General features: G+C 37.9%; 2 protein-coding genes across 5 annotated transcripts in view; one reads left to right on the plus strand and one right to left on the minus strand.

Moving 5' to 3' along the window:
* The window catches only part of LOC123872396 (unconventional myosin IC), a 61,031-nt gene extending 58,265 nt beyond the window's left edge, over positions 1 to 2,766 (plus strand). Inside the window, exon 22 of the mRNA XM_045916636.1 lies at positions 2,754 to 2,766. The gene's annotated coding sequence lies outside the window, so the exon portion shown is untranslated. The remainder of the gene's footprint in view (positions 1 to 2,753) is intronic.
* Positions 1,796 to 19,720, minus strand: LOC123872397 (cyclin-dependent kinase 12). 4 transcript variants are annotated; one of them, XM_045916642.1, is made up of 18 exons: positions 19,436 to 19,720; positions 18,944 to 19,083; positions 18,271 to 18,676; positions 13,167 to 13,321; positions 11,577 to 11,694; positions 11,044 to 11,160; positions 10,430 to 10,553; positions 9,775 to 9,906; positions 9,208 to 9,441; positions 8,654 to 8,821; positions 7,781 to 7,898; positions 7,095 to 7,258; positions 6,419 to 6,538; positions 5,994 to 6,221; positions 5,251 to 5,447; positions 4,429 to 4,633; positions 3,862 to 4,130; positions 1,796 to 3,392 (listed from the first exon to the last, which is right to left on the minus strand). In XM_045916642.1, the coding sequence occupies exons 2-18, from the start codon at positions 19,035 to 19,037 to the stop codon at positions 3,158 to 3,160; spliced, it is 3,084 nt and encodes a 1,027-aa protein (XP_045772598.1). In that variant the 5' UTR covers positions 19,038 to 19,083; positions 19,436 to 19,720; the 3' UTR covers positions 1,796 to 3,157. The 4 variants fall into 4 exon arrangements, with proteins under 4 accessions (XP_045772598.1, XP_045772597.1, XP_045772596.1 ...); XM_045916641.1 differs by having other exon boundaries at positions 18,271 to 18,679; XM_045916640.1 differs by having other exon boundaries at positions 18,271 to 19,083.
* Between the last annotated feature and the right edge of the window lie 1,116 nt (positions 19,721 to 20,836).

The raw sequence follows: 20,836 nt of genomic DNA on the forward strand, positions 1-20,836 counted from the left end.
ATTTTATTTATTCCTTAAAAATGAAAATGATTTAATATTTATGACTACAGATAGTTTAAATGCAAACACTTGTGAGTGACAAAATATCGCTACAATATCTTTTAAAAAATAGAATAATTCTTGGCTTGATAGGTACCTATAGTACGCGACAAGTCGAGATGGCAATCGGAGTGGGGACGTCCCGCACTCCCGCACAGCCCCCGCGCTTGTCCGATGCGGAATAGTGCGGGTGTCCGGGGCGCGCTCGCCTCATACCCCGATTACCATTTCGACCAGTCGCGAACTATACGTATATAACTTTAACTAAGTATATGTATATAAAAAAATTAAAATTGTGACTTAGGTCACTTCTGTATAAAATAAAGGTGAGTAGGGTAAAATAAACCAAGTTTTTTTATATTAGTTTGTTTATATCTGTCAACTATAATAATTAAAATAAAATATAATAGGAAACCGCAAATCCATAAGTCTATTTACATCACAGAACTATCATAATATTATACAGTACCTATATTTTATATCATTGTGATGTATGTAAATAATTATTGCCTTTTATTTAATAAATAATAAAATTGTACTAGCATAAAACACAGTGTAACAAACCATAGAGAGTGGACACAGCCATACAAATATTATGGAATTGTTTGTTAGTTTTTTTTGCTACAACTAATTAATCAATCAAATTAGTAATGGGGGTCAATCTTAGTCAACGTGTGGCACAGGCTCCAAACTTTAAGTTTTCTAACGGCCCAATTGAATGATAATAATAAATCTGTATCTATAATTCGATAGGACTCCATTAAACTCGCATGTGAAAGCTTTTAGATTAGTTATTCATTTCATTTCATTTGTAAATGTCGATTAGTTGCTACTTCAATTAATTGATTATTACATATTTGTCAAAAATTATGTTATTCTTGACCAATAACGATTTTGCAAAGTCGAACAGTCGTTTATCGACAATTTAATTGATTAATTATTTATTTTTGGCCGTCAGACTTTTTAATTTTGAAACTAAAGTTATAACTTGAGTTAGTTTTGGCGTAACTAAAAGCGAAGCTAGGAAGAACTGTATGCATTTTTACACTGTGATAATTCATTAATGTTGCATTGCTCCTGAAATAATTAAAATAGGCAATAAATAACAATTAACAGTACGCGTCACGAATGTTGAAAATTCTGAAGTTACACACACAGTTAGACTGATGGCCAGTTGCATAATAGGCGGTTAAAGTAATAATATTATGATTACTGTTAAACTTTGACGGTCAATAAAAGGCAAAGTGGGTTGCACAATATAGTATTCATACCTTCGTTTATTACTCATGGTAAGATCTATTAATCGATGCGCGATTTATTTACCTTTGCTTAAAGTTACAAGCAAAGTGTATTATCGCACAACTGAGGAACTGCATGATTGAGTTAAAGGTAAAATTTTGATTCAAAATTCCAACCAGACTTGTGCAACCATTTTGCTTAACTGTAACGTAACTTTAACCACCTGTCATGCCCTCGCCTCATAACCGCAAACTAACAACGAAATCATGATTCGAGTAAAAACTGAACTCCAGGTCTAAAGCGCCAGGCAAATCACGTCGCTTACGCGTTTCTAAGAGACGATTTATCTTTTAAGTCAGCTAAGGAAAACTTAAGTATAAATGTTTCTACTTTCGTGACGCGAGCTGTAAAGGCGTAATAAAACCTCCTTATGTTTGGAAGAAATTAGCTTTATATTCACTAAAAATAATATTATTACACAAGAGACATTTCTCTCTGATAATTATAAACATTATTGTTCTTACACCGACAATTATGCTAAATCATTACTATATTTACATGTCTATATATACAAAAAAGCTTCTATTATACAATTTAGTTAGACATGGTGTAGACTATGACTGTTTAGAAACATCCAAACAAACATCTTTTCGTCTTATTTTTCGCTTTGACAATTTGCAACCGAAAGAGCTACAAAAATAACCAAAAAATATGAACAAATGTAAAGCTTGGAAACACCTAAACGGTCAAAGCATAGGTAAGTTGCACCATGCTTTCCTTTGGTTTAAACAAAATAATTTTGGTTCTGTCAACAATTTTTATACAAACACAGTTCATTTTTAATTCATTAAACGATACTTTTTGATTTTTAACATATCATTTGGAAATATGTATAGTGTATATAAACACATTTGAGGAAATGGCTAAAACATTAATTCCATAATCACAGTTTAGCGAACATACAGTTTAAATAACTTGAAGTCGATTTCGCAGGGACGCGAAACGATGGAAACTTTATAATTCTGGAAATTTATCTTTCCAGAATAAGTAGTATCTCAGTAGAATCTGTTTTCCGAACCGTTGGAAGAGGGTGTCTTGACTTATTACAATAAATAATAATGCCTACATGAAATAATTTGAATGTTTATTTTAAATGAAATTTGGTAGTCAAGATACAGGATAATTCGAACCGTCACCTAAAATATTAATAAAATATAATAAATTATTTATATTACTCATTGAGTCTAAATGCAAACTTTTTCAAACAAGATAACAGCGGCAGGTCGTCTATGTGGAGCTGTTTCCGAACTGTATTATTGTTAAACTGTGTTGCATTGTACAACTAACTCATTGGGAAGGCATCTAAAACATGGCATAGCCACAGAATAGTTTCGCGGACGCAAACTATTCTAAAAGTCAAGTTTTGCAAGCAAAGTCTACTAAATTATGATGTAAAACATGATTTTTGAACAAAGTTCAATAATAAATAAGTAAATCATTACCGCGAGCGCAGCGGGCGCAAGATTTTTTCCAAACAGGAGCTTTAAAAAATATCCGTTAGGGGCGCTGTTTTACCCATATATATTATTGACATTTAATGTTAGATCTAATGAACGAGTTTTCAAGCCAGCTACACTTGACACTTCTGCAAGATTTTGTCAATTTGCAACCCTAATCGCTACTCGGTCACAATCTGTCATCTCACACAAAACTGTCATATTGACAGTTTCGTATAAGATGACAGGTTGAGACTGTTGTGCGAGAATCGCTACTTGTCAAAGTCTGGTCTTTTGCATCTCATTGGTCATACTTCATCATAATAAAAACTCTTAAGCACCAAATTTCACTGATAATATCCGTAGTAATACATCTCCAAATACTATTTCACTTGGCCCACGGTCTCTGGGTTAGTCTCTGCGGGCTTGAAGTCAGATTTGTACGGTTCACTCTTATAACTGGAGTCCGACTGGTTGAAGCCGTCCGATTTGTCGTCTTGGTTGAAACCGTAGGGCTTTGGTTTGGACTGCTGTTCCTGCTCCCTTTGTTGCCGACGTCGCTGTTTGGACCACAGCTCGTGGCAGTCTTGCCACGTCGGTAGTTCGGGAGCTGGCATTCTGAAATTTTTTAATCATTACGTCAAATTTTTTTGCCAAATAGTCAAAGAAGGCGTAAAACAAGCAATCTTCGGGAAGTCCTAAGACAGCTCTAATTTTGAAGTTTTTTTTTTAATTTTTGTTTCTTTATATTATTTGAAATTAGAAATCTTTTGAAGAGGGGAAATAATTGTTATCAATAACTGTTAAAACAATATGTATATATTTAGGATATTCAGGAGCGGTAAAACGTTACGATCCCGTTGTGAGATTGTGGAGGACGTCAAATGCCATCAAATAACCCTTAAAAACCGAGGATTAGATAGCGTTTAACCTCCTCTACAACCTTCCACACGGCGCTTGACGTAGTATACCAGTTGATCTTGATCACCACACTGAAAACATAGCTTTGAGCGTATGCACGATGGAATGTAGTGACCGGGTTGACTACAAACTGAGCACTGATGTGTAAATTAAAGACAAGACTCACTGTTCTGGGACAACGTTCTTCAACCACGCGCTCTTCAAGGCCTCTTCAGCGGTGATCCTTTTATCAGGATCGAGTTCCAGCATGCGGTCGAGCAGCGTCAGAGCGGTGGGCGGCATGAAGGCGAACTGTTCTCTCACGCAGCGCTTGTGGAATCGCTTGGGCCGCAGCGTGTGCCAGAGCGGCAGTTTGACTACGTTGGGCCAAACACCGGGCGCGGGCGTGCCGCATACGCGCGAGATCATTTCTAGTTGCATCATCTCTATATTCGCCTGGAAGATTTGTAACACATGATAAAAGGAATATGTGTAGCTTGTTTATTTCTTTAAGAAATAGAGCAAAAATACTTAACGACAGTAGAAGGGAAGTGTCTGCAAATGTGCACATGTTTGTCCTGCCTTGTTGTAAATTGCGTGAAGCGTTAGTTTGCTGATGTTAGAGAACCAATGCGATATAGACAAGCACTACCAACATCGCCCTTCACTTATAATTATTAATAAATCACATACTGCACACGTTTAATTTAGGAGTTACAATTATTTTACGGTATAAGAAAATATGACATCTTACCTGGAAAAGCGGGTGTTTTAGGAACAGCTCCCCTAATATGCAGCCCATAGACCACACATCAACAGCAGGTCCATACCTCTCTTCTCCTAATAACAATTCAGGCGGCCGGTACCATAGGGTGATCACTTTATTCGTGTAAGGCCGCGCCCGGTCTTCAGAAGACCATAGCCTCGCCAGACCAAAGTCACCCAGTTTCACCTCCCCTCTGAAATTATTTTACACAATCATTATTATTTTCAATCCATACTAGTCTGTCTATTTTCTTTTCAGTGAATTAATCTTGATTAAATTTGGCACAGATGTAACTTTTTAACACAGAAAATTATGACGCCCCATGGGAAAGCAGAAAAATTTAAGAACCTAATTCGTAAAGTACGATATCCCAAACGGTATTGTTTGGGATTAATATCATTGATGTTGATGCAATATGGCGGTGTAGTTTAGATGATACCTCAGTTGTAATTAGATGGGAAGTCACTAATCAACTTTGAAGGAATTCAGCCTTTACCTTTTCTCTGTGCTTCAGAGAGCATGTTGAATTTGAACGTTACCTTTTTCCCGTGCTTTAGAGAGCACGTTACATTGTTATTTCCCGTTAGCATCACAATAGAAGGACATTTTTCTGGATTTACAATGAACGAAGCTACAGAAGCTTTGCTTTAATTGCTTTGTACACTATCTCTAAACTAAAATGACAGATCTAAATGTATTGCTATCCCTTTCTTAATGCTTACTTGAAAAAAGGATAGCACTGGATCTATTCCTGTCAAATCAGTTTCGATACTGTGCCAATGGAAACAGCCATGAAATACACACACTCACTTATTATTCATCAGTATATTACTACACTTGATGTCTCGATGTAAGAAGTTCTTTCTATGGCAGTAGGCTAGACCGTCCAGTAGTTGCCTCATTATTGAGGCATTGTGTGACTCTGTGAAGTCCACCATCTTGGATTCTAATAGGCCCATCAAATCATGGTCCATATACTCGAAGACTAGGTAGAATGATCCCTTGTCCTGTAACAAAAAGATGAATAATAGTTTCTAATGAGAACTTTTTTATTAAGACAGAACGGCGAAAGTAACTTAAAATCGCAGTAATTATTATCAATTTATTATACAGGTGTTGATATAAAACTTCATTCACTTTTGCCATTGCTTAACGTGAGCCACTGCTAGTCTAAGCATGACCATAGAGAAGGTCATTGAAGGTCATTGCTATTGACAGATTTTGTCCAAACAACAATTAATGACAAAAACAGTCACTTGGCTTTTGGGAAGTATAAAGTATTATTCGACCCGCCCCAGCTTCACACGGATAGCTTATTACAATTTCATAGGGATCTCTATTTTTTTTTTAACTGTCACTCAGGAATAAAGTAACTCTCTACTGGTGAAAGAATTTTCAAAATCGGTTCAGTGGTTCTGGAGATTACTTCCTACAAACTAACTTAAAAACTTTACCTCTTTATAATATTAGCATAGATTAGGATAAATTCTTATTTTAAAAATTACCAATATACTTTAATGTTACAAAAATTCATATTTTGGTATAAAACAAACCTTTCTAAAGTCCAAAGCATCCTGTTTATCCGTGACAATTTCTCTCAAATTCACGATATTCTTATGGTTGAGCTGCCGTAAGATCTTGATTTCTCTCACAGCTGTGATGGGGAAGCCTTCTTTCTCGTTTTCTAATCTTACTTTTTTTAACGCTACTAGTTGTCCCGTGTTCTTATCTCGCGCTTTGTACACTTGGCCGTAGGTTCCTTCGCCGATTTGCGTTATAACCTAAAAAAAAAACAACAAATGTTTAAGGACAGCACTTTTGGCACACAGACGTAAAGGCGTTAATAAGTTTCTTCCAAACCAAAGTTATCGGAAAATCAAAGCGTTTCCACGGGATATTTAAAAACCTACAATCTTGTTTATACATTGTCAGATTTTCCTCACTTGGTGTAAAATACCCTATTTATCCCAATAATTACCTGGAAGCCATCGACACATTTCTCCCCCCAATCCTTGGCGTGGTGCGTGGGCGTCGCAACGGGAACCACTTTGGAGCCACGCCGCTTCAATATCCGCGGCCTTTTTAGCTTTGAACCCGCCTGAAAATTATAGTGACTTGATTACATAAACCGACCTCCAACCAGCTGGACCGATGAAGGCGGAGGACCGTGTTTGGTGACGCACTCTTGGAAAGGCCTATGTCTAAGCATGGCTATAGCTGATGGAATGGAATGGATGGATAGATAAATGTGTGAATGTATATTGTTGTCATATTTCCGTAAAAATGTGTATTTCAAACTTGCTCATTGTTTTTAGAATGTGTCTACAAAATTTCACTGAGTTCGGTTCAAATATGAACCACACTACTATTGCATGGAAACTTCAAACTACTTTAGGCTAAAAAAAACATTATTGGAAATGAGATTTGTAATATTTAAATTACCATGATGTATCATCACAAATTAGTGATACTTTGCTAATGTTAAGGAAACGTCAATTTTTAACATCAGAAGTGGGATTTTGCTACTTCTAATCTTGAAAATTGTTTTTTAATTAAACTATAGAAAAAAGGGTCTTAAATAGATAAGACCTAGTTAAAATACAGCGTCGCATCGCAGTTTTGTGTTTTGGGCTGTATCATATACTATTACTTACCGAGGCGTCCCTTGATTTCCGATTGCTGAAAACATGTGAATACTGAGGTGCGTGCGAGTGCGGGATGACTGGTGTCGTTACAGTAGAAACTGTGGTTCGCGGCGCGGGCGGTGGCGTGGACCCATCTAATTCATCGCCGCTTAGCTCTTCAGATCCCGGTATAACTGGTATGAAAAGTGGTAAAATTTATATTGGTGCTTGTTTTATCGTATTCTATACTCTAACTTTATTAAAACAAAATGAAATGAAATAGTTTATTTGTTTGAATAAGGGATGTCAAGGTATACAGAGTTGAGCCAACACATTCAGTCAGGAAACCCTGAGATACAAATTTTTTGACAAATTACCATTGTAAATTATTATTGTAAATAGCTGTTGCCCGCGACTCTGTCCGCGTCCCAGGGGAACTGTCTTTTCCCGTGGATTTAACAAAAAAAATATTTCATATGAACCTTATCTTAACAATTACAAACACAACAAATAAAGAATTATCCAATTTGGTCCAGTCGTTATCAAGTTATAGCGCGACCAAGGGGATTCATTTTTAATTTTTATACTATAAGAATTTTACACGTTTGCCATGGTAATGTACAATACACACATAAATGACAAATATAAAAACTCAGTGGGCGTTAACTATTTTGAGTCACAAACCAATCCCAAACAAAACTATGTGAAAATCTCACCAGGTGGCATTGGCAAATTCATAATTCCTGTTCGCTTTGGCTTTTCCGGTTTCTTTACAGGACTAGGTGAAGGCGTGCTGAGTGGGCTGTCATTTGCGAGGGTTTTTAAGTCTTCAACCTGTAAATATATTATTATAAAATTTATAAAATATGTATATAAATTTTAAAAAATATGTATTTTTCTAAATATCTTTGGTTAGTGTAAACTAGTGTTGTTAGCTGCATTGAGACCCAAAAGGAAGACTAGGTAAAACGGCTACTCAATAGATGGTGTGGGGACACGCCATGCCCGGTCCAACAGAAAAAAAAATAGAACTTAATTGGTAGTGTAACACTAACATTAAAGATGGCGGCCTCAAAACAACTGATCTGTTTGGCGACCATGTCCGGCAGAATTGAGTTTTGAAAATTGCTTCCATCCGAAAAATCTGAGTTGTTCACAAATCGCTAAATAAATTTCATTTCAACAGACTGAGTGTGTGGAAATGGGTGTAAATGGGTATATGTGAATATGTGTGGGAGCGTGTAGGTATGCGTGTATGTGTAGCTTTCAAAACAACGTGTGTGTTTGGCGGCATGGGTAGTTTGGGAGCATGAGAGGGTGTGTCTGTGTATGTGAGTGGGGGTGTGTGTGTGTGTGTGCGTAATTTTCAAAACAACAAGTACCTAGCTCTGTCAGGCGGCATGGATATATGGATAGTTTGGGAGCGTGGGTAGTGTGTGAGTGGGTGTGTATGAGTGGGTGTGGGTGTGTATGAGTGTGTATGAGTGGGTGTGGGTGTGTATGAGTGGGTGTGGGTGTGTATGAGTGGGTGTGGGTGTGCGAGTTTGTGTGTAGGTGTGCGTGTGTGTAATTTTCAAACTAACAAGTACCTGTGTGTTAGGCGGCATGGGTAGTTTGGTCAGACTGCGCGGCTTGGGCGGCGCCGGCTGCTGGCTGGCCCCGAACACGGCGTCCACCACGCTGCCCCCTACTTTGGGGAGGGGGGGCAACGTTGGCGACGGTACCACTGGCGGTGGGGTCGACGGTTTTGGGGGAGGCTATAAACGGGGGGATTCTGTTTTAGATAACTGACACACGCAAGCACAGCGAGCACAAAAATATATTATGGTAACTGTACAACGACATTTTTGAAAACAAGCTGAAGTTTAGATACAAGATGTTACAAATGAAATGAAATAAGGCCGAGCGAAAGCGCTTACTTGAAAAAAGAATTGAGAGTAAGAGAATGGAGTGCACCTGTGGTTCCGGCGGCTGCAATGCCGGTTGCGGCGGTTGTATGGCCGCTTCCGGCGGCTGCATTGCCGGTTCCGGCGACTGCACGGCTGTTTCTAGCGCGGATTGGATCCGGCAGTAACTCACCGGATCCGGAGCTAATGTACCAGTTCTAGCACCGTTACCGTACCGGTTAGTTTGTTGTCCGTACCTCTGAACTGTTGCTGTCAGTCACTTCAGCAACCTCTCCGTTGGCAGTGGGCGTGGTCTCATCAGGCGGAGGGTCTTCTGGCGGCGGCGGTGGCGGCGGCGGGACCGGTTGCGGTGGCAACTCAACCGGTTCCGGCACCGGGTTTGACTCGCTATCTGACGGGGGCGGGCACGGCATAGGAATGTCTACTACGTCAGGCTTTGAGTCTATGTTTTCTCCGTTTTCTTTGGACATCTGTGAAAGTGCGAATTTTATAAAACAAATAAATACGGCATATTTTAATAATTTCGCTTACTATAAAAGAGGGAGACATTAAACAGAATAGTCAAAAGCAAATGTTATGAGCCTTATCAGAACTGACTCGAACAAGAGGTCTATCCTGCGGTGCGGGAGGGTGACAGTTGTTACAAGTTGACGAATCACTGAGCCCTCGCGTTACGTCATCACACCCATCCCGCACCGCTCCACTACCGCAGGAACTTACTCTTTCTTTTTTATTTTACCAATTTCAACCTTATGTCAAAGTTGATAATGTTGAGATCACCACGCCATACAAAGATTACTTACTTGCGTTAAACTGTCAACGGTGGCATTTGACAGCTCGTCGATGGTAAATGTTTCAGGATTATATGACATCGAGGCAGTGCTAGACGCGGCGCCTTGCGACTCCTCCTTTTGTTCCAGGATCTCTTGTAGTTTCTAATATACAAATAAAAACACGTTAATATCACTACCCATATTATACATACGCAAGAGTGTTTGTTTATTGGTTCAGTCATTCGATCACGGAGCAATGGATCAACGCGATTTTTTGCATGGATATATGAATCAGGTACCTGGAGAAGGATATGGCTACTTTAAACAAGAACAGGGATGCAATCTGAATTGCTAGGATATGGAACGCCCTTCTGGCATTAATTTTCCCCTCCACTTTTAATATGGATGCCCTTCATGTCAAGAGTGAATAGGCATCTTCTAGGCAAGCGCGCTCCAACTTAGGCTGCATCATCACCTGCTAGCAGGTTTAATTGCAACCAAGCGCTAGTCGTCTATAAATTAAAAAAAAAAGAGACTCATGCTATGGCGCGCTTTGTTCGCGTGTACAAAACATGGCGTAGTCAACAACCAATAGCGGGTGATTGGATATTATGGCGCCATTAATATTTCTGCGCAGGTACATCAGCGTAACTTATGTAAGTGGTAGTATTGTACACAGCATTACCTTGGCACGTTTGTGTTTGTCTTTGACGAGTTCGGCGAACAGGCTCGTATCGCTGATCTTCTCTTTGAAGTCGATCTTACGTTGTAGAGCCGTCGTTGGCGGACTTGGCGATTCGTGTTTACTCCTGCAAAACATATACGGTGTAAACTCTGTATAGTGTTTGTTGTCTGTCTGACTCTCTGTCTGTCTGTCCGTCTGTCGTGTCTGTCAAGAAAACCTATAGGGTACTTCCCGTTGAGCTAGAATCATGAAATTCGGCAAGTAGGTAAGTCTTATAGCAAACCGTGAATTTGTGATTACATCACACAAAAAAAAATTAAAATCTGTTCACGAAAAATTAATTTACTAAATCACATAATAATGAATGTCGCTGTTGTCATTAATTTGTCGTATTGCACATAAAAAATTTAAAATATCTTGTACGATGGTACAGAACCCTTCATGTGCGAGTGCGACTCGCACTTGGCCGTTTGTATTTGTATATTACATCACAAGCGCACTCTGACGTCTTCAAGGCCGAGTGAGGATTGAGATTTTTTTAAATAATTTTATTGCTTCGGGTTACGTAATGGGTCATAATCTAAACTTATATAGGCTATTTCAGTTGTTCGTACCTGTGCCTGTCCCTGGAAGCGTCGGCGTGTCTCTGTCGATGTCTCGGCGGGGACGACGAGCGTCGCCTGCTTCTTGACCTCGTGCGGCGACGTTTGAGAGAGCTGCGACTAGGCGATCTGAAACAGACATTCCTATTAATGAAACTCTATTAAACTTATAACGAAAGCCTATAAAACTGACAATAAAACCCTATGAAACTATTTAAGAAACCATATGAAACTGATAATGAAATCCAATGAAACCCTATGAAATTAATAATAATAATCAAACTTTATTAAACTAATAATGAAAGCCTATAAAACAAATAATGAAATTTTATGAAACTAATAAAGAAATCTTATGCCACTAATAATGAAGTCCAATGAAACTAATAATGAAACTCAGTGCAACTAATAATGAAACTCAATGAAACTATTAATGAAACACAATGCAACTAATGTTCTGTACTGTAATTATTTATAAAAAAGATCATACAATTTTTAACTTACCGACATATTACATGATATTATTGAACAACGAAACTGGGCGTTACCTGATGTGAGGGCGATCTCGATGCCGCTCTCGTTCGCGACTTTTGCGTCGACGCGGGCTGCGTCGACGATGTCGCCGCGGACTGTAATCGCGCGACCGACTTTCGTGCACCGGGGAATCTGGCCAAATTACAAAAAAGTTTTAGTTAAACTATTACAAAAACTGTGCATTTTTTTCAACATTCAAGCTACTTAATTTTTTTAAACTTGTAAGTAACTTTTCAATTTAACCTTAATCACGCATAAATCTGTCATGAATTATTATTATCGATATACGACTTCACTAAGATTGCTTGTGTGCTCAAGTAATAAGGTTTTGACCAATTCAAAACATTATTACTTAAAAATATTACAGACTAGCTGACGCCCGCGACTTCGTCCGCGTGGATTTAGGTTTTTCGAAATCCCGTGGGAACTCTTTGGTTTTCCGGGATAAAAGTAGCCTATGTGCTAATCCAGGATATTATCTATCTCCATTCCGAATTTCAGCCAAATCCGTCCAGTAGTTTTTGCGTGAAGGAGTAACAAACACACACACACACATACAAACTTTCGCCTTTATAATATTATAGTGTAATTGTTCGTATTTGTATGGCTATAAAACCATGGGAAAATTCAGTGCAGTGTTAGAGAAGTAAGTTATGGTAATATATTGTGCATTCAATTGCGTACTGACACCGATACGTAAATAAATCACTTAATAGTCCTCGCACAACATGAGCCTGAATATTTAGTTACATTTTTAGATTTCAATTTGAACAAGAAACACTACTGCTTTTAATAAATTAATAATAAAAAACAACATATTATGGCGTCGGGAACAAGAAATTCTCATTTTAATAATATTTTACTAATAAGGTAGAAGGAAATGACAGATTAAAAAAAACATCCTTTTCCTTTGAGGTATATGCAATATGTAATGTTTCTCTCCGACAAACTACTGGAACACATGTCTACTCCTTGGCGCGTTACTCTATGGAGCTCAGCTGAGATAACCATGACGTTAGCGATATGATGACATATGATGTGGCTCGTGCCAGTAATCGGAGGATGTACCTGTCATCTACATGCCTACTCCTCGACACGTCGCTCTATGGAGCTACCTAAGATAACCATGATATCAGTGGGGATGCGATGTGGCTCATGTTCTAACTCGCGCCGAATGTGCTCATAGTCTAGTCATCTATAAGTCTACTCCTCGTTGCGTCGCTCTACGGAGCTCACCTGAGATAACCATAGACGTCAGCGGACATGCAATGCACTCGCGTGAATAGTCGCGCCAAATGAGCTCAGGCTCGTCATCTAAAAGTCTACTCCTGGGCGCCTTGCTCTACGGAGCTCACCTGAGATAACTATGACGTCAGCGGGCATGCAATGCACTCATGCCAATGGTCGCGTCGAATGTTCTCATAGTCTCATCATCTAAGTCTACTCCCGGGAGCGTCGCTCTATGGAGCTCACCTGAGATAACCATGACGTCAGCGCACATGCGATGCTGCTCGTGCCACTAGTCGCTGCGGCTATTGTACTGATGTGCTCATAGTCTCATTGTCTTCATGTCTTCTCCTCGGCGCATTGCTCTATTAGCTCACCTGAGATAATCATGATGTCAGTGGACATGCGATGTGGCTCGTGCCAGTAGTCGCGTCGACTATGCTCATAGTCATCGTTGTCAGAGTCGATGGTGACAGTTTCATGGTAGGGCGGCGCCAGCGGCGTATGGGGTGTCGTCGACTTTTGCCTCCGCCTAGAGAACATGAATCGATTAACGGATCGAAATAGAAGTCTGACAAGTATGTGCTTGGATCTATTCTTCCTAGAAAATCACTTTTTCTAGAAGGAATAGATGGAAAATACATGACCCTGCGTATGCTGTCGCAACTGGCGGAGTCAGATGAAAAAGCAACACAAACTCAAACTGATAAGCTTACTTTTCAAGCTCTTATAAAGCCTGTGTTGTACTGTAAAAGTTTGAACTGTAGTAAATCCTAAGATTTACAAAAACACTAGAGTAAGAACAGACAAGACTGTGTGGAGTGGAGATAATATGGTTTTTTTACTACAAAGAAATTGAAAGATATTAGGATATAACAGAATCCAAGTTTTAATTATAATAACCATGCTAAAAAAGTTTATCTTTTTCTAACCAAAATACAGAGTATGCTTCTAGAATGTTTATTTTTGTTGAGCTGAACCAATTTTGATGTAATTTTCTGTAATATGGATTAGAAATAAGTACTTATAAAATTACGATACGATATTAAAAAAAAAATAGCACAACAGAAGAAATTACTCCCTGCACTTTAATAATAAAATACAGTGGTTCCCCGTAATCCGGCAAACGTTTTGCAGGGCAGTGTCGAACTACCGAAATTGTCGGATTATAGGCAACTGCCTAAGACCCCATATAGTGGGGAATTTTTTACAAAAGAGTAATATGACAAATTATCTGTAATCTGACAAATTACAGTACCAACGATAAGATTCTGTATTTATAAATATTGTGAAGTACAAATCATACTTCATTACGTAGGTCAAAAGTAAATTCAATAATAATAGACATCTTGGATTGCAGGGGATGCTGGATTAGACAGGTTCCGAATTACCGGGGTCCACTGTATTATAAATGATGATGATGGTAGTGATAATGATGAAGATGATGATGAATGGGCGCCAAGTTGAAGATAGGATCTTCATCTATTGATGATGATATAGAATGTTAAAACATTTAATCATGCATGCATGTTACAAAATGGAACGACTTACCTCATCAAGTCAATACTGAGAGCATGGAAACAAAATGACAGTTTGAACAGGCTGTTAGAAATTATCACACAATAGTACTAATTCTGAGCGCAACTAAATTTTAGAGTATTTGCATCTTTTTCTTACCAATGTAATAAGAAAGGAGATCATTCTAGCTCCATACATTTTTGGGCCTTTTCTGAAAGTGCCGGCCAACGAAAAAAAATGGTACGTATCGTTAGAACTAGCCATTTGGAGTAATAGTTAATATGGCAGAAAAGTTGTAGGATTGCTCTGAACCAAGTTATACAAGGTCGAAGATTCGTCATTTTCATACATTTTATTGATTTCTAAAAGTTCTGGGAAACATAAAATAATGTTAGATATTGCTAGAACTAATAATTTGAAGCAATTGTCATTATGACCCGAAGGCTGTGGGGCCATTATATGTCGTGTTATACAAGTTATACAAAAAATTAATATACTTTGTATAATTAATTGCAACCGATTTTATGATTTTGTTACAGTTCTGATTGTTTTATACGAATTTGAATACACGTACAATTATTTTGACTCCCACGAAGTGCTGGATCAGCTGCAATGTGGACAAAATTCGTTTATACATACCTGAATTGTATGCGGCCTTGTAATACTAGGTGATCTCTTCCAGCCATCTCTCAAACTTCTGCCACTGGGAAGTGGGATATCTCCGGCGAGCTCTGTGATGAATGCACTATTTGGTTATACGTACTGTTCACCATAGTAACTACGGGCTTGCTTCAGTCGATAGCTGCCCAAAGCAACCTGCGTCAATTCTTCTGAGCATCTAGGAAAGTCATTGAATGGAGGATGTTGGCTTCCATAGCCTGGAAATGAGCTCTCCTTCTATTATAATTACATATTGTTTGTGATAACAAGTTCTGCTGAACTGTTTTGTTCACTGCCCGTAATGGATTACGTCAAGAAAATCACGTGCATGCACGCTGTTGTCTATCAGAACATGATAGCCATTCAGCAATGCTGACAAAATCCTGAAATAATCGATCATGTTACTTAATGTCCGGATACAAATCCTGAATAACCCTGAGTAAACAAAAATCTCTTCCAAAGCGGTCGGTAATTATTTACATTATCCAGCAGCAAATGGTAAAAAGTCTAGATTTATTGGCTTCGTCAGTAGTTAGCTGGGTTTTTACTGATGTTTTGTTACTGGCATTTGTGCCACATAACCGCACACCTCAAGAAAGAAAGATTACCTCAAGATTGTTTATGGTATCTCTAAAACCATGGACTAAGATAAAAATCCACTAAAAATCTTCTATATCATTTAAGGTATCATTTAAAATCTAGGCATTGTAAGTTGCTGCAGCGTGTAGATTATTGTTCCATCGCAACAAATATAAAGGCTTTTAGTGGTTTCGGAACTTGTGGTTAGGGTATGATTTTCACTGAAAAAAGTAATTAGTGCTTTTCTGAAGATATATGTACGTGCCTGTATCTGTCTGTACATGCCCTTTATAGATAGCCTTTCTTTCTTGAGGCGTGCGGTTATGTGACACAAATGCTAGAAACAAAACATTTAAATGAAACCCAGCTAATTACTGACCAAACCAATAAATCTAAGCTTGTTACCATTTGCCGCTTGATGGTGGAAGTGATGAACAATTGCTTTAAAAGAGATTTTCGTTTGCTCAGGATTGATCAGAGTGACCGGGCATTAGTAACGTGATCGATTATTTCAGGATCGCGGTAACATCGCTAAACAGCTATCATGTTCTGATAGACAATAACGTGTACTACAGACGTGATTTTCTTGACAAATTCCATGAACTGGTCAATGCGCAAAACAGTTTAGCAGTTTTAGCAGCAGAACTTGTTATCACACACAATAATTATAATAGAAGAAGAGCTCATTTCCAGGCTATGGAAGCCGACATCCTCCGTTCAATGACTTTCCTAGATTCACAGAAGAATCGAGGCAGGTTGCTTTGGGCAGCTATCGACTGAAGCAAGCCCGTAGTTACTATGGTAAACAGTACTTATAACCAAATGGTACATTCATCACAGAGCTCGCCGGAAATATCCCAGTGGCAGAAGTTTGGGAGATGGCTGGATGAAATCACCTAGTATTACAAGGCCGCATACAATCCAGGTATGTATAAACGAATTTTGTCCACATTGCAGCTGATCCAGCACTTCGTGGGAGTCAAAATAATTGTACGTGTATTCAAATTCGTATAAAACAATCAGAACAGTAACAAAATCATAAAATCGGTTACAATTAATTATACAAAGTATATTAATTTTTTGTATAACTTGTATAACACGACATATAATGGCCCCACAGCCTTCGGGCCATAATGACAATTGCTTCAAATCATTAGTTCTAGCAATATCTAACATTATTTTATGTTTCCCAGCACTTTTAGAAATCAATAAAATGTATGAAAATGACGAATCTTCGACCTTGTATAACTTGGTTCAGAGCAATCCTACAACTTTTCTGCCATATTAACTATTACTCCAAATGGCTAGTTCTAACGATCCGTACCATTTTTTTTCGTTGGCCGGCACTTTCAGAAAAGGCCCAAAAATAATGATCTCCTTTTAAAATTCATAATTTTATTGATTCTGAGCACAACTAAATTTTAAAGTATTCACATCCTCTTTCAATCACACTAATATGTTTGTTACTCCTTCACGCAAAAACTACTGGACGGATTTGGCTGAAATTCAGAATGGAGATAGATAATATCCTGGATTAGCACATAGGCTACTTTTTATCCCGGAAAACCAAAGAGTTCCTACGGGATTTCGAAAAACCTAAATCCACGCGGACGAAGTCGCGGGCGTCAGCTAGTAATGTAATATGAAAAGGACAGATACAGTTTGACAGTTTTAAATTTAATTTAGAGCTGTCAAACCTCGGGACTTTAACTGCGAGTTGCAAGCCAAGTTTAAATTTGTAGCCTGCACAGTCTTTAAATGTAAAATTCATATGAAAATTACATAATGGAGGAGGATTACAAATACAAGGATATGACATCCTTTTTTAGCAATATTAAAAAGAAAAAGATACAGATACTCTAAATTTAATTCAGAGAAAAACATCAGAATCAACATCATTATTCATGAACTTTATATCAACTACATAGGTACTCTTAATGTATATGAGGCAGGGAATTCAACTTTATGTATTTTGAAACTTATGGAAAACAATTAGGTCAGGTGCCCAGTTACTTGCCAGTGCAATTAACTCAGTCCACTTGACAGTGCAATTAACTCCCAGTCCACGTGTAGCAAGTCAACTCCTGCAAGTTTTGTATACTAAAAACTTGCAGGAATTGACACTGACATGACATACAATGGCAAATTCTGCAAGTTTTATTGCTAGTGGACAAATAGAGTTAACAGTTAACTTTGAAACATTGTAAAAAAGATGCATGCCTGCACTACTACTCTGCATCAATATGCATTGAGCCTGTGAATATTTTTTTTTTAAAGTACTCCCACTCCTATAATTCACTATCTCTAGACAGTAATTTGACAAAGCACTCTTTGACTTTGCTCACAGTAGTATTGAAATAAGACAGATTAGTGTAGAGACATAAATCTGTCTTGTATTTACGAGTATATTACATCAGACATATCTGTCTCATTTTACCTCTAAGGCTGTTATATAGTGGTAATTTTGATTTTGCTAGACTTAGGGAAGTGTTAAAACAAGAAGGATTTATGTACAGACATAAATTTCTCTGTCTTAAGTCTGAGGGAATTCAAAGTATACTCTATAGAAATCTAAACCTAAGTCTGAGCAAAGACACTGAGCAAAGTCAAGGCGAGCTCTATAAATCTCAGTCTAACTACACAAATGATAAATTATATTATTAAACTTAAATACATTGACATCAATTAATGCCTATTTTAGACGAAAATATAAAGTTTACTTACCTAACGATTGGTGATCTTTCTCTATGTGGCGAGAAGGGTAGTATGGGGTTTTGTAGAGGTGGCTCTCTATGCATTGGCCTGTGCAGGGGTGACAGGTCATGCCTCATCAACGGAGGAGTTGTGGGTGATATGGGAGAGCAGGAACCGTTTCTAAGCGGAGACGAAGCCTTCTCCCATTCACTGATAGGCACATGGGTGTACCGCTGAGGTGTAACTGGCCGCATCGGTGTACCAGCTGGAACATTATCATCTGGAGAAACGCTTTCCAAGCTGGCAGAACGAGACCTATGCTTGGACTTCTTTTTTCTCTTCTTCTTTTCTTTCTTACGCTTTTCCTTCTTCTTCTTATAGTGGAGGTCCTCAAACTCGGGCACAGGATCTTCATATTCCCCGCGCCTCTTCCTTGCTGCTGAAGAAGAATCACGAGTCAGTGCGTATTCCTCCGCAGCCCGACGGCTCGTTGTGGTTACGGATATCTTGTTGTCAAGAAATGTTCGTATGGAATGCGACTTTCTGGTTCTATCCAGATCATCTGCAATGTGCCTGCCTATGGAGCTCGCTTCGCTCTCGATCTCTCCAGCCTCCGGGGCGGAAAGATCCTCCGAACTCACGTCGGAATACTCGACCAGGGGCTTAACCGAGTTAATAGTAGCATATGACTGTTCGTGGGTACCGCTGTGACTCCTGTACTTCTTGTGGGCGCGCTTCTTGTGTTTTTCCTTGTGGTGTTTGCTGTGCCGTTTGTCAGCGCGCTCATACCGCTCCATCGTGCCAGGGCGGCTGCCGCCCAACTTGCTCTTCACATTACATCAACTGGAACAGGCATTATTTAAAAATGATTAAAAACTTACTCGACTTTTTTGATGGATACATCCTGTAGGTAGGTAGGTAGGGACATAGTATATAGGTACCTACCTAAAGGTCATTAGAGTTCACGGATCCAATTATGGTGCGAAATATTTTCAATATTAATTAGATTCTACATTTAACATTCATTTATTGTTTATTGGCAAATATTTTAAATAGTTATAAAAGGTTCAGATAACTTAATCTAAAAATATCCACTTCAAAATCATGAATCGTGCATAAAATTAAATGGACGATAAAACACTCGCAATAAGCCATGCACGCTACAATGTAAATAAAATAAGTAAAAAGAACTTACCTCAATGAAAAACGGACGTGGGTCCGTCGAAGGCACGGTTCTTATTTTTGCAAATTGCTTATTTGGGTTAGATAGTATTTTCTATATTTCGATATTTTAGACGGGCTTTTGCCTCAAATATATAGTAATTCTAGTTATTTATTGCTTTAGCAGCTTTATTTTGCTAATCATGATCATAAATTGCGCATACTTCATGTAATTGAATCGGATTCTTTTTAGTGCAAATTCAAGACGTCGATTTCTAGTCGTCGGCCATTTGCTTTTTCATTTCATTTTAATTTCATCATTTTTGTATAGGGTTGCACAATGCACATGTGTCATACAAAGCAACATCCGATACAATCTGACTTGTGAAAATATCGATATTGGATCATTAATATCGAGAAATTGAAAACATCAAGAATGTGTAAATTGCAATCAATTGTGACTATAGATAACGTCTTAGTCAGTGTTTAGTTATTATGATTTTCAACATTCAATTTCTATACTAATAGTTAATTATAAGAAGAGGTGACTGTTGAATGAGTGAATTAGCTATTTAACTAGACTGCTTTGTGACTTCAACACGTAATCCGATTACAACTCACGAATAAACTAATTCAATCATGAATTACATTGCATCACGTTTTATAAATGTCCCAGTAGTTCGATTTCACAGTTAGTTTGTCATTGTAGGATGACGACAAATTTTTCTATTTGTTCAATCAGCGGCTCTTGAAGGCCATAAACAGCTATCTTTATTTAATTTTGATATTAAAATCTTCCAGCCTCGAATATTATAAAGTTCAGAATCTTACTGTTTTATGAAACTTTCGCACATGCATTCAATGACAGTATGCAGTCCTAACTAGGCCAACCTGATCTAAATCACACTATAACAATTATTATTATTACGTTTTGTAATTTAATAATTACAATTAGAAAAACTATGAATCGATAAAAGTATCGATACTGAATCGCTACTTTCGGATTATGTGGACAACACTCGACTTATAGTTAACTGTCAATGTGACACATATCTGCCATGGATGAAAAAACGCGGTTAATTTAAATTAAACACAGTGTTCTATGTTTTGTTGAAAATAATAGCGAAAATCATTTAAGTTATTAATGGGAAGTTTCTTTTGTGCATAAAATACTTTCTTTATTATTTTAATCTAGACGTTGGTCATAATAAGAAGCTATATCAATGAGCAATATTACAAACCATCAAACAACCTAACCTCCTTAATTTACGCATCCGGCGGAAGTGTTTATTTTGGCGTTAAAATGTTTTTGTAATTTTGTTCAATTTTTGATTAAATACTTACTCATGTACTTATCTTACTTACTTATATAAAAAATCAAATAAAAATATTTTAAATTGTAAGTTTAAAAAGCATTTTTTTCATCTATTATGAT

This window comes from Maniola jurtina, chromosome 15 (assembly GCF_905333055.1).
Source record: "Maniola jurtina chromosome 15, ilManJurt1.1, whole genome shotgun sequence".
NCBI classification, from domain to species: domain Eukaryota; kingdom Metazoa; phylum Arthropoda; class Insecta; order Lepidoptera; family Nymphalidae; genus Maniola; species Maniola jurtina.